The following is a 14786-nucleotide window of genomic DNA, read 5'->3' as shown; positions in this document are numbered from 1 at the left end:
CAGTTCCAGGCTCTGCCCTTCGGCTTGTCCACGGCTCTGAGGGTCTTCACGAAGGTGATGGCGGAAATGATGTTCCTGCTCCGAGTCCAGGGGGTCTACATCATCCCTTACCTAGACGATCTCTTGATAAAGGCGAGATCCAGGGAGCTTCTATTGCTCAATATCAACCACACTATTTTAAGCTTCTGTCACATCATGGGTGGATTCTAAATTTACAGAAGTCTCACCTGGAGCCAACTCAGCGGCTCCTGTTCCTGGGAATGTTTCTGGATACAGTGACTCAGAAGGTATTCCTTCCAGAGGACAAGGCAAGGACGCTCCAGGAGATGGTCCAAGCGGTTCTAAGGCCGAATCGTATATCCATCCATCTTTGCACACTGTTGTTTGGAAAGATGGTAGCCTCTTACGAGGTGATCCAGTACGGAAGGTTCCATGCCAGAACATTTCAATTGAATATCCTGAGCAAGTGGTCCGCATCACATCTTCAGATGCATCAGATCATACGCCTCTCACCTCAGGCCAGGGTTTCCCCCCTGTGGTGGCTACAGTCCTCAAAACTGCTGAAAGGCCGAAGTTTCGGGATTCAGGATTGGATCCTCACAACGGACACAAGTCTGTGGGGATGGGGAGCGGTCACCCAAGGGGCTCAGTTCCAGGGCAGGTGGTCCTCCCACGAAGCCCTACTTCTGATCAACATTCTGGAACTCTCTACAACGCTCTGCTTCAGGCTTCTCCTCTGCTTCGGGATCGGGCCATTCAAGTTCAGTGGGACAACGCCACGGCAGTGGCATACAGCAATCGACAGGAACGAAGAGCAGAGCCTGCATGTGATAAGTGTCAAGGATACTCCTCTGGGCTGAAAGAAATGCAAGAGCAATGTTGGCCATCTTTATTCTGGGGTGGACAACTGGGAAGCGGACTTCCTGAGTCGTCACGACCTCAACCCGGGAGAGTGGGGCCTCCTCCCACAGATGTTTTGGCAGATCACCGACCTGTGGGGCTGCCCGCAGATCGACCTGATGGCTTCTTGGCTCAACAAGAAGCTTTGCCGGTATTGTTCAAGAACCAGGGACCCTCAGGCAATAGCAGTGGATGCACTGACGACGCCGTGGCCTTAACAGTTGGTCTACCTGTTTCCGCCGATTCCGTTGTTCCCAAGGGCGCTAAAGAGAATCCGCAATCAGATTCCAGGCAATTCTAATTGCCACAGACTGGCCTCGGTGGGCGTGGTACGTGGATCTTCTGGACATGTCCGGTGAAGACCCTTGGCCTCTGCCACTGAGAAGAGATCTTCTTCAACAAGGACCATTCCTCCACCCGGACTTACGGCAGCTTCGTTTGAAGGCATGACAGTTGAGCGGAACATCCTAGTTTGCAAAGGCCTTTCCAAAAAGGTTATTGCAACCATGGTTCAGGCCAGGAAGCCTGTCACGTCAAAGCATTGCCACTGTATCTATAGGAGATATGTCTCTTGGTGTGAGGAGCGCATGTATCCTTCTACGGATTTAAACTTAGGACGCTTCTTGCGTTTCCTACAGGCTGGAGTGGATCCCCTGTTTGTGCTGTATGATGCGCAGAAAAAGGTGTCGAAGTCGAAAATATTATAGCCACACGCTATACAGATGGCCTCCGTGCGGGTGCTTGTTCTGCCGTGCGTGCGCATACTCGCAAGTTACGTATAATCGCTCATGAGGTCTTGCGTGTTAGCGCGTGGTATGCATAAATACGGTAGCATACGCATTCGCATGGAAAAGCCATAAAGACATATTCCATATTTAATCCACATAGTACGTAATCTACACACAGCCTACATGCACCACACCAGCGAGTTACATTTACTTTGGAAAGGGAACAATAGAGATATCCAACTTTACAGGATATGAGGGGACAGAATTAGGTTAGGAGGTGGTGTTTGGTATCCAGCTGTATAGTATTTCAAGGGCAATATTCCGATGTCAGTTTGCAGAAAGTAGCACGTTCCTGCGCATAGATATGTGCAGGAATATATTATTATCACACTATTTACTGTACTCCTGATATTCGGAGGGAACCCAGTGGAGGACATCTGCAAGTACACCTGGACCAGGCATCGTCCACCTATTCAAACCGACCTATGACCCCTCATGTACTGTAAATGACCAGCCCTTTAACCTATGGATGAAGAGATTACAGTTTCCTTTGTCTCATGCTTTGGACCATTGTATAAAACCAAGCCTCCTGGCTGGCCTCAGCCTCTTTCTCTGAAGGTCATCTATTCAGATTGACTGAGGCAGCAATTAGTTTACCTTTTTGGCACAAATAGCACATAATATAGTGTATAACACTGTATATGTGCAAAAACCCCCGCCATTAACATTATAAAAAGCGGGAGAAGCCCGCCGCTGAGGGGGCGGGGCTATCTTCCTCAGCACAGCCAGCGCCATTTTCTCTTCACAGCTCCGCTGGAAGGACGCTCCCCAGGCTCTCCCCTGCAGTATCCAGTACAACAAGGGTAAAAAAGAGATGGGGGGCACATAAATTTAGGCGCAATTTGTGTTAATAAGCAGCTATTGGGAAAAATCACTCAGTATAGTGAAAATCCCTGTGTTATATAGTGCTGTGGTGTGTGCTGGCATACTCTCTCTCTGTCTCCCCAAAGGACTTTGTGGGATCCTGTCCTCAGTCAGAGCATTCCCTGTGTGTGTGCGGTGTGTCGGTACGGCTGTGTCGACATGTTTGACGAGGAGGGCTACGTGGAGGCGGAGCAGGAGCCGATAAGTGTGATGTCGCCCCCTACGGGGCCGACACCGGAGTGGATGGATATGTGGAAGGTATTAACCGACAGTGTCAACTCTTTACATAAAAGGTTCGATGACGTAACAGCCTTGGGACAGCCGGCATCTCAGCCCGCGCCTGCCCAGGCGTCTCAGAGGCCATCAGGGGCTCAAAAACGCCCTTTAGCTCAGATGGCAGACACAGATGTCGACACGGAGTCTGACTCCAGTGTAGACGAGGATGAGACAAATGTACAGTCCACAAGGGCCATCCGATGCATGATTACGGCAATGAAAAATGTGTTGCACATTTCTGACATTAACCCGGTTACCACTAAAAAGGGTATTATGTTTGGGGAGAAAAAGCAGCCAGTGACTTTTCCCCCATCTGATGAATTAAATGAATTGTGTGAAGAAGCGTGGTGTTCCCCTGATAAGAAACTAGTGATTTCTAAGAGGTTACTGATGGCGTACCCTTTCCCGCCAACAGATAGGTTACGCTGGGAGACATCCCCTAGGGTGGACAAGGCGCTCACACGATTATCTAAAAGGGTGGCACTGCCGTCTCAGGATACGGCCGCCCTAAAGGAGCCTGCAGATAGAAAGCAGGAGGCTATCCTGAAGTCTGTATATACACACTCGGGTACTATACTGAGACCTGCTATTGCTTCAGCATTGATGTGTAGTGCTGCAGCAGCATGGTCTGATACCCTGTCAGACAACATTGATACCCTCGACAGGGATGCTATTTTGCTAACCATAGAGCATATAAAGGACGTCGTCTTGTATATGAGGGATGCACAGAGGGACATTTGCCGGCTGGCATCTAGAATTAATGCAATGTCCATTTCTGCCAGGAGAGTATTATGGACTCGGCAGTGGACAGGTGATGCTGATTCTAAAAGGCACATGGAGGTTTTGCCTTATAAGGGTGAGGAATTGTTTGGGGACGGTCTCTCGGACCTCGTATCCACAGCAATAGCTGGGAAGTCGACTGTTTTACCTCAGGTTCCCTCACAGCCTAAGAAAGCACCGTATTATCAAGTACAGTCCTTTCGGCCTCAGAAAGGCAAGCGGGTCAGAGACGCATCCTTTCTGCCCAGAGGCAGGGTTAGAGGAAAAAAGCTGCACCAGACAGCCAGTTCCCAGGAACAAAAATCCTCCCCTGCTTCCACTAAGTCCACCGCATGACGCTGGGGCTCCACAGGTGGAGCCAGGTGCGGTGGGGGCGCGTCTCCGGAACTTCAGAGACCAGTGGGTTTGCTCACAGGTGGATCTCTGGGTTCTACAAGTGGTGTCTCAGGGATACAAGCTGGAGTTCGAGGTGACTTCCCCTCGCCGTTACCTCAAATCAGCCTTGCCAGCGGCTCCCAGGGAAAGGGAGGTAGTGCTGGCGGCTATTCACAAGCTGTACCTTCAGCAGGTGATAATCAAGGTTCCCCTCCTTCAACAGGGACGGGGTTACTATTCCACAATGTTTGTGGTACCGAAACCAGACTGTTCGGTGAGACCCATTCTAAATGTAAAATCCTTGAACACTTATGTAAGGAAGTTCAAGTTCAAAATGGAATCGCTCAGGGCGGTTATTGCAAGCCTGGAAGAGGGGGATTTTATGGTGTCGCTGGACATCAAGGACGCTTATCTGCATGTCCCCATTTACCCACCTCACCAGGAGTACCTCAGGTTCGTGGTACAGGACTGTCATTACCAATTCCAGACGTTGCCGTTTGGTCTGTCCACGGCACCGAGGGTATTTACCAAGGTAATGGCCGAAATGATGATACTCCTTCGGAAGAAGGGAGTTATAATTATCCCGTACTTGGACGATCTCCTTATAAAGGCGAGGTCCAAGGAGCAGTTGTTAGTCAACGTAGCACTATCTCGGGAAGTGCTGCAACAGCACGGCTGGATTCTGAATATCCCAAAGTCGCAGCTGATTCCTGCGACGCGTCTGCTGTTCTTGGGCATGATTCTGGACACAGAACAGAAGAAGGTGTTTCTCCCGGTGGAGAAGGCCCAGGAATTGTCATCTCTGGTCAGGGACCTCCTGAAACCAAAACAGGTGTCGGTGCATCACTGCACGCGAGTCCTGGGAAAGATGGTAGCTTCTTACGAAGCAATTCCATGCAAGGATCTTTCAGTGGGATCTGTTAGACAAGTGGTCTGGATCGCATCTTCAGATGCATCGGCTGATCACCCTGTCCACGAGGGCCAGGGTGTCTCTGCTGTGGTGGCTGCAGAGTGCTCATCTTCTCGAGGGCCGCAGATTCGGCATACAGGACTGGGTCCTGGTGACCACGGATGCAAGCCTCCGAGGTTGGGGGGCAGTCACTCGGGGAAGTAACTTTCAAGGACCGTGGTCAAGTCAGGAGACTTCCCTTCACATAAATATTCTGGAACTAAGGGCCATTTACAACGCCCTGAGTCAAGCAGAACCCCTGCTTCAAAACCAACCGGTGCCGATTCCGTCAGACAACATCACGGCGGTCGCCCATGTAATCCGACAGGGCGGCACAAGAAGCAGGATGGCGATAGCAGAAGCCACAAGGATTCTTCGATGGGCGGAGAATCACGTGCTAGCACTGTCAGCAGTGTTCATTCCGGGAGTGGACAACTGGGAAGCAGACTTCCTCAGCAGGCACGACCTCCACCCGGGAGAGTGGGGACTTCATCCAGAAGTCTTCACGCTGATTGTAAATCGTTGGGAACGGCCACAGGTAGACATGATGGCGTCCCGCCTCAACAAAAAGCTAAAAAAATATTGCGCCAGGTCAAGAGACCCTCAGGCGATAGCTGTGGACGCACTAGTGACACCGTGGGTGTACCAGTCGGTTTAAGTGTTCCCTCCTCTTCCTCTCATACCCAAGGTACTGAGGATTGTAAGAAAGAGAGGAGTAAGAACTATACTCATCGTTCCGGATTGGCCAAGAAGAACTTGGTACCCAGAACTACAAGAGATGATCTCAGAGGACCCATGGCCTCTGCCTCTCAGACAGGACATGTTACAGCAGGGGCCCTGTCTGTTCCAAGACTTACCGCGGCTGCGTTTGACGGCATGGCGGTTGAACGCCGGATCCTAACGGAAAAGGGCATTCCAGATGAAGTGATTCCTACGCTGATAAAGGCTAGGAAAGACGTGACGGCACAACATTATCACCGTATATGGCGAAAATATGTTGCTTGGTGTGAGGCCAGGAAGGCCCCTACAGAGGAATTCCAGCTTCCTGCACTTCCTACAGTCAGGAGTGACTATGGGCCTAAAATTAGGATCCATAAAGGTCCAGATTTCGGCCCTATCTATTTTCTTTCAAAAAGAACTGGCTTCACTGCCTGAAGTTCAGATGTTTGTTAAGGGAGTGCTGCATATTCAGCCCCCTTTTGTGCCTCCAGTGGCACCTTGGGATCTTAACGTTGTGTTGGATTTCCTGAAATCCCACTGGTTTGAGCCACTTAAGACCGTGGAGCTAAAATATCTCACGTGGAAAGTGGTCATGCTATTGGCCTTAGCTTCGGCTAGGCGTGTGTCAGAATTGGCGGCTTTGTCGTGTAAAAGCCCTTATCTGATCTTCCATATGGACAGGGCAGAATTGAGGACTCGTCCCCAATTTCTCCCTAAGGTGGTATCAGCGTTTCATTTGAACCAACCTATTGTGGTGCCTGCGGCTACTAGGGACTTGGAGGACTCCAAGTTACTAGATGTAGTCAGGGCTTTAAAAATCTATGTAGCCAGGACAGCTGGAGTCAGGAAAACTGACTCGCTGTTTATCCTGCATGCGCCCAACAAGCTGGGTGCTCCTGCTTCAAAGCAAACTATTGCGCGCTGGATCTGTAACACGATTCAGCAAGCTCATTCTGCGGCAGGATTGCTGCATCCTAAATCAGTAAAAGCCCATTCCACAAGGAAGGTGGGCGCTTCTTGGGCGGCTGCCCGAGGGGTCTCGGCTTTACAGCTTTGCCGAGCTGCTACTTGGTCGGGTTCAAACACATTTGCTAAGTTCTACAAGTTTGATACCCTGGCTGAGGAGGACCTTGCCTTTGCTCATTCGGTGCTGCAGAGTCATCCGCACTCTCCCGCCCGTTTGGGAGCTTTGGTATAATCCCCATGGTCCTTACGGCATCCACTAGGACGTCAGAGAAAATAAGAATTTACTCACCGGTAATTCTATTTCTCGTAGTCCGTAGTGGATGCTGGGTGCCCGTCCCAAGTGCGGACTCTCTGCAATACATGTATATAGTTATTGCTTAACTAAAGGGTTATTGTTATGAGCCATCTATTACTGAGGCTCAGTTGTTGTTCATACTGTTAACTGGGTATGGTTATCACGAGTTGTACAGTGTGATTGGTGTGGCTGGTATGAGTCTTACCCTGGATTCCAAATCCTTTCCTAGTAATGTCAGCTCTTCCGGGCACAGTTTCCCTAACTGAGGTCTGGAGGAGGGGCATAGAGGGAGGAGCCAGTGCACACCAGATATAGTACCTAATCTTTCTTTTAAGAGTGCCCAGTCTCCTGCGGAGCCCGTCTATTCCCCATGGTTCTTACGGAGTTCCCAGCATCCACTACGGACTACGAGAAATAGAATTACCGGTGAGTAAATTCTTATTTTCTGTGTAGAGTAAATAATGGCTGCTTTATTTTTACACTGCAATTTAGATTTCAGTTTGAATACACCCCACCCAAATTTAACTCTCTCTGCACATGTTATATTTGCCCCCCCTGCAGTGCACATGGTTTTGCCCAACTGCTAACAAGTTTTCTGCTGCGATCAACTCGGAATTAGGCCCTTCATGCAACGTGTACGCATTTCATAGAGGTTTAACTGACACACGATTAGTGGTTGCTGCAGCCTGAACATGTGTGTATTTAAGGTATTGCTCTTTTCCTGAAAGTTAATCAGACTTAACAAAGGGTTGCCCTGCTTCTAAGCAGTCCATTGCTCGTTGGCTTAGGCTTACTATCCAACAGGCCTATGTGTCAGCAGCCTTACCTGTTCCTCAGCCTCTGAAGGCTTACTCTACAAAATCAGTGGGCTCTTCCTGGGCGGCTGCCAGTGGAGTCCCGGCTTTATAACTTTGCCGAGCTTCTACCTGGTCGGGGAAGAACACCTCTGTGAATTTCTGCTGGTTTGATACCTTGGCCAAAGAGGATACCCAGTTTGGACAGGCGATGCTGCAGACGTCTCCACACATTCCCGCCAGTTCTGGAAGCTTTGAGACGTCCCCATCATACTAAGTGACCCAGTATCCCTTATTGAAGCTAGAGAAAATAGGATTTTGGTTACCTACCGGTAAATCCTTTTCTCGTAGTCCATAAGGGATACTGGGCGCCCGCCTCAGTGCGTTGACTTTTCTGCAGGTTTTTCTTCTGTAAAAGTTTACCTGTTCAGCTGTTGCTGTTTTGTTACCAGCAGTTGCTGGTCGGTTTTTGTTGTGGTATGCTAGTGTGTGAATCTCACCACGCGTTATGTTCCTTCTCTCAAGTATGTCCATTCTCCTTTGGGCACAGTTTTACCTAGACTGGCTGTGGGAGGGGGCATGGAGGGGAGGAGCTGGCACACCCAGTTGAAGAAATTTAATGTGCACCTGCTCCTTTGGACCCCATCTATACCACAATGTACTAAGTGACCCCAGTATCCCTTATGGACTACGAGAAAAAGGATTTACCGGTAGGTAACCAAAGTCCTATTTTTGCAGCAGTGCATTGAGAAGTCCCCTCGGCCACAGCTTCCAATCATGACCCAGCCTGTGCTGCTTCTCTTAAACAGGTAATGTTGCAGTTGGTGAATTTGCTTGCAACCACCGCTCACCCTGCTAGTTGCAATATGGGGGCCCAGCCCCTACCATGCCTGCTACGGAATAGGTTTGGATGCAGTCCTTCTCGCAGTTGGTGCAGGGTTTGGCGCAGGTGTCAATCTTTCAAGCAGATGGTGGAAAGGGACCACACTTCCACACGCAGACCTCCAGATGGATGGGCTCTACTCCCCAGTCTGGTTATTATTTGGACTCTGAGGTTTCTTCTGACCATGAGGAAACCATGTCCATTGCATTAGATGTTGAGACCAGCTCTATACCGGTGGGCTTGCTGTCTCGGGTGGATATAGTGGCCCCGATTAAGACGTTTAATTCAGACCTTTAATTGAGGAAACTGAGCTAGCTCCTAAGGTATTCAAGCATCAGAAGAGGGTTCCTGTCTAATTCCCTACGACTGCGCAGCTTGAGGGTCTATTGGTGGAGCATTGCTGCTTTTTATCCACTTCCTGCCGTGGATCAGACAAAGTGGGAGTCTCCTCCCTCGGTGGACGTGCACATTACCTGCCTAGTTAAAACCTCTACCCTCCCTATCCCGAACACGGCTTCTCTTAAGGATCTGAAGGATAATAAGTTGGAAACTTTCCTTTTTGATGTTATTTTCATTCTGGTGCTATGGCGCATCCAACCCTACCATCTGCCTGGGTAACTAAGGCCATTGGAGGTTGGGCTGACACCCTCGAGGATGGCCCTGGTCTACCAGACATCTATCCACCAAGCCAGCAGACAAGTGTGCTGCATGACGGGCCAGGTCTCCATCTCATTGTGGAAGGCTGACTACTGCTTACCTCAGAGACCTGGATGGCAAAAATGACAGACTGGGATGTAGTTGGAATCCCGGCGGTCGTAATCTCGACAGTCAAAACACCAACGCCGGAATCCCGACAGCCAGAATGGCGGCAGTGCCGCCACAGCTATTTTCCTGGGTGTCCACGACACCCGTGGAGTGGGAATAGAACCTGTGGCAAACGAAGCAATCCTGCAGCATAGCAAGCCCGCAAGGGGCTTCATTCCGCTCACCCCCTTGCTGGCATTCTGACAATCGGGATTCCGGCATCAGTATTTTGACCGCCGGGATTCCGACCACCGGGATCCCGTACCCAACACAACAGACTTCTGGGTATGAGGTATCGTCTCCAAAGGCTATGTTCTAGCCTTCCGAGAACGTCCTTAGGCCCATAAGACTTCCAGTGGATCAAGGAAAAGGGGAAGCATTTCTGGAGTCCATTCTCTCCCTTTTGGTAATTTTCCCATTTCCTCTGTCACAGGCACGGGCTTCTATGCCAACCTCGTCTTGGTTCAGAAGCCAATCTTCAGCCCTTAAGACTGCAGGTACTTACTAGTTCCCAGGTTTTGCATGGAGTGTCTTTGTTCCGTCATTCTAATCTTGGAGCTGGGGGATTTCATGGCTTCTTTGGACATCCAGGATGCCTATTTGCTTGTTCCAAGCTCTGTCAATCATCAGTGCTTCTCTCGGTTTGCAGTCTATGTGGAACATTACCAAATTCGGGCATTGCCAATTGGTCTTCCCACTGCTCCTTTTTCCTGCAGAGGTATCCGAATTCTTCCTTACCAGGCCCATTTGCTGGATGTCCTCAGGGATCACGTCCTGCGATCTTCCACAGTCCCACAGCTGGTTTATCAGATGGGCGAAATCCTCCTCTACTCCGGTTCAGGAGGTGCTCCATCTGTGGGCCTTTCTGCACTACAGGGTTCAGTTGGTCTTCCTCCATTCGGACAAAATTTGGAACCTGCAGGGCAATATTGGCAAAGTTTTACGTCCCCACCCAGCGTCAATACGCTCTTGCATGCAGATCCTGGGCTTTCTAGTTTCCACCTTTGACATTGAGGAGTATGGCCAGTTTCAGTTCCGGCCTCTTTAGATTGAAATTCTCACCTGGTGGAACAAATCCCATTGACTGATAAAGATGCACACTATCATCCTCTCTCGAGAGGTCGGGCAGTCCCTCTTGTGGTGGCTCCAAGTGTCCCACCTGGACAGGGTCCACCCCTTTTGAATTTCAGACTGGGTCCTTAACACCAACGCAAGTCTTCATGGGTAGGGAAAACAATGACCTGTCATCAGACCTTTCAGGGTCTGTGGAATGCTCAAGAGAGCTGGCTTCTGTTTAACATTCTGGAACGCCGAGCGGTCTTCAGAGCGCGCGCGCTCTCTCTCTCTCTCTCTCTCTCTCTCTCTGCCGCTCCTTTAGCATCGTCCAATCCATGTACAGTCAGACAACATGACAGCGGTCACCTACTGTACATGAACCATCAGGATGGCCGTTGTGGCATCATGAAGGAAGTTGGTTGCATTCTCAACTGGGCCAAGTGTTATTTTTTGGCTCTGTTGGCAGTCTTCATTCCCGTTGTCCAAAATCAGGGAGCAGACTTAATAATCCGCCAGGATATTCACTCAATCCAGATGCTTTTTAGCTTCTAGTTCATCGCTGGGGCTTGACGGGCATCGACTTTGTTATCTCAGCACGACCACAAGCTGCTGAGTTGCTGCTCACGTACCAGGGATTTGGCAGCTCCTATGGTGGACATTTTAGCGATTCGGTGGACCTTTCTTCTCATGAATATCTCTTCTACATCTTTTGAGTGTTTGGACCTTTTGTTTTCCAGTCTCCCTTCTTTTTTCTCACTGCTTTCTTGGGTTTGCTAACATAACTGGCCAGCCTGGTGCAGGGTATAGGGAAGAAGCAGCCTGGGCTGCTGGGGATTAAAAATTAACCAAGTGCCCAGTCTCCTCCTGCGCAGCCTATACCCACTGTTCAAGCCTGTGTCCCCAAAGGATTCCAAAGAAAAGGATTTAACCAGGTAAGAACATAAATATCCTTATCTCCACTCAGTAGTGAATGCAGTATTAACTGAGGTAAGGATGATAATCATTGATATCACTTATCCATGTATTGATTCTATCACAATATTTGCTAGCTACTTTATTGCAGCCATCAGTGTTTGAATAGAATGTGTGTGTGTGGACAGAAAAGCCTAACTGTGATCTTTCTTCCCCAGGTGAAGCTGCTTGTTTGTGCATACAGAGTCCATCTGCACTAAGTGACGATCCGATCCGTTGGACCTCTTGTTCCATTTCCGATTCAGAGGCTCCTTTTTGTACATAATGTTAAAAAGAGATGGATATGCCTGGACAGTCCACCAGTGTTTTTATTAGAAGTCACATGGACAGTAGCTTTTTATGTGACCAGTCATTCCTGTCATTCTTTTTTTGTTCTGCAAGGATTTACATTATTTTTGCTGTTGATTTATTTAGTGTGCTGTTATGGAGCTTAGTGTCACAGAAATGTTGGTTTCCCATTGAAGTGATCATCTTGTATGTGATGTCTTTCTTTTCCTCAGTCTCTCTTAACGATGGGCTACACATCGTTCCATCTTTGTTCAACGCGGTTTCTGTCTCCTTCATACTATCCATTTCCCAATGGATGAGTTGTGTGTGTCTTCCATCATCTGCCCTGATCAGATTCTCCATACACAGGAATTTGATGATAGTCTTCTATAAAACTTTGCCCAGAAAAAAAACCTTCTAGACCCAAGATGGAATTAGATCGCTCCTTAAGAGCCCAGGACTATGCAGATACCTACGTCAGTACATTATATACATGGAGATGGATATTTACACGTTTCAGTTGTACGAGTGGAAAGGACACAAGTAGACAAGGATTCTCATTGTCATCATTTAATGTCAAACAGAACCTAAAAATTTTTTTCCACAATGTGGAATAATAGCATATTGTGTCTTGATTTTGCTGCTTGCTACCTAATACATATGGTAATATTTAATGTTAATTCAAACTAAACCATTATTGTTCGTTAAGTGATGAATAATCACGGTCTTTCTGATAGTAACAAAATGAGGTTTCATCTCTCTGCCCTTAGGAAGTCTGACACAGTCATCTGCCCGTGACAGAGATTTTTGCTACATACATACTGTAAATAAATGGCATTTGTTGCTCCTGTGTCACTGAGCACTGGCTGTCCATTATATTTCTCTGGATTAATCTGCCACAGACTAGAAAGTCATATGACCCATATGAAATTTGGAATATGTAAACATGGTGTGTCATTACCCCCTTCCCTTCCTCTCCCTCCCCTTTTGCTCAGAGGTTGCACAGAATTTTAAAGTTTTTATCTCCACAAAATGAAATATAATAGTTGAGATTACTACGTGGATCAGGGTTTGCCCAGGTGACTTTAGTGAATATCAATAGTATATATTTTTGTATAATAGGATGTGGCTTACCAAATCTGTTTCGGTACAGTGCTTTCAAAAGACCTGTAAGAATGCATGGAGTAATATACTATAAATCTTCTAAATTAAAATGAGAAATAGTTAAGCTGTGGATTATTTTTTTTATATGTTTATGTAGACAAAAAATTTCTTGTATTTCTCAATATTATGTTATTCACGTAGAAACACTGCATTATATTATCTATGGTTCATCCTATATCTTGGCTGTCCATATCACACAAGCATTGCAGTTTTTGTCAGTCTCCAATGCTTGTCTAGTGACAGCTACATTTTCCTGTGCCTCTAACTTACATACATTGTCATGTGAATAGTATTTTTTACGGATAAGATCTCTGTTTGATAAGAAATTTTCTTTATCAAAATTGGGACATTTAAATCAAACCTCCTTAGTACTATAAATTCGGGACAACCTTGTCAGCCAGCTACTTCTCACACAGGTCACAATGCAATTTAAAGCATTACAGTGTTATTTTTCTTGAATTTATTTTTACTTTCTTTTACGTGATTTGGGACTACTTACTCCTCCTTCAAGCGTTAACCGAAGTAATACTTGCACTCAGAATCTTATCACAAACAAGGCCTGTGAAAGCTGGCTCAAACACACACTCATTCATATGATGGTCAGCAAGGTTTTAAGATGCTCTGGTCCCGTCCCCGTACCCCGCATCCATGCTCAAGCAGATCAGTTTGAGTTTGGTGCTGGAAGGAGCCGGTTCACTCTTTTAAACATGAACTTCCGGCTTGGTATGCAGAGCAGAGGCTAGTGCAGCTCACTCCAGGGATCCAAGGACTGCAATCTGGCACTGGGGGGCAGGTAAGGCAGGTTTCCTTGTCTTGTTAGCAGTCCATCTGGTGTGGACACTGTTGCACCAGGATTCCACTAGACAAGAGGTTCTCAATCTCGGTCCTCAAGTACCCCCAACAGTTCATGTTTTCCAGGTCACCTAGAAGTTGAACAGGTATATTCATTACTCACTGACACATTTTAAAAGACCCACAGGTGGAGCAAATTATTTCACTTGCAATCCTGTGAGGAGACCTGGAAAACATGAACTGTTGGGGGTACTTGGACTGCGGTTGAGAACCACTGCACCTAGACCACCAGGGCCTTTTGCTGGCACAGGCATTCCATAATGGGGCCAGAGTACCAGGTTGGTAACGCCTGTATAGGGGAAGCCAGCACTTTGCCTGTGGTCTATCCCCCAGGTCAGGGTGTCATACAATGCAGTCTTCCCATCACTGAGCTGCTGCTCCTACCTCTGAGAGACCCAGGGCAGCCATCTTCAGCAGCTACAGGACTCCGGGAACGCTGGGTCCAGTCTCCCTGTATCCAATGAGCCAGGTTATTCAGCGCTAATATTCTACCTGCTACTGTGTTTTGTAGTTGATTTAGTGCCCACCGCAGTATATTTAAAATTATATTATGCATTGTCTGTGACTTGTGCTAGTACTGCTGTCTGTTCTTTGTTACACTGTCGGTATATAACTCCCTTCTGCTGCTTCCCTTTCACCCTGGGACCGGTGTTTAAACATTTCTACTTTATTCACTGCTCTCAGAGTTGCTGAAGTTAGTCACAGCACTGTTTTTGTTGCACACTACCTTGCGCCACTGCCAGATGTTTGCACTTTTCTCCAAGGTGTGCTCAGTGTTCAACCATCCAATGTCATTTGAACCCCTGGAATCGGTGGATCTCATGTGGCTTACAGCAAAGACTATGCCTCCTGGCTATTGCATCTGCCCGTCAGGTGTCAGATCTGGAGGCGCTTTCCTGACGCTGCCCCTTTCATCAGGACAAGGTTGTTCTTCGTACTTGGCCTGATTACTTTTCCCAAGTTTGTGTCCCGTTTCCACCTTAATGAAGAAATCGTGGTACCAGCCTTCCTCTTTCGGGATCTCTGTGGGGGAGGCCGCCCTGCATGTGGTCCATGCTCTTCAGGTCTAGGTGGATCATAC

At 48.0% G+C, this 14786-nt stretch overlaps 1 protein-coding gene across 1 annotated transcript in view; it reads left to right on the top strand.

Moving 5' to 3' along the window:
- Nucleotides 1-12917, top strand: part of MPHOSPH8 (M-phase phosphoprotein 8) — a 105654-nt gene extending 92737 nt beyond the window's left edge. Inside the window, exon 14 of the mRNA XM_063951661.1 lies at nt 11581-12917. Within this exon, the coding sequence (XP_063807731.1) occupies nt 11581-11622 (42 nt within the window). The 3' untranslated portion in view covers nt 11623-12917. The remainder of the gene's footprint in view (nt 1-11580) is intronic.
- Nucleotides 12918-14786: the final 1869 nt, after the last annotated feature.

The sequence above is a fragment of the Pseudophryne corroboree genome, chromosome 2 (assembly GCF_028390025.1).
Source record: "Pseudophryne corroboree isolate aPseCor3 chromosome 2, aPseCor3.hap2, whole genome shotgun sequence".
NCBI lineage: Eukaryota > Metazoa > Chordata > Amphibia > Anura > Myobatrachidae > Pseudophryne > Pseudophryne corroboree.
This window is presented reverse-complemented; position numbering and strand designations above follow the sequence as displayed.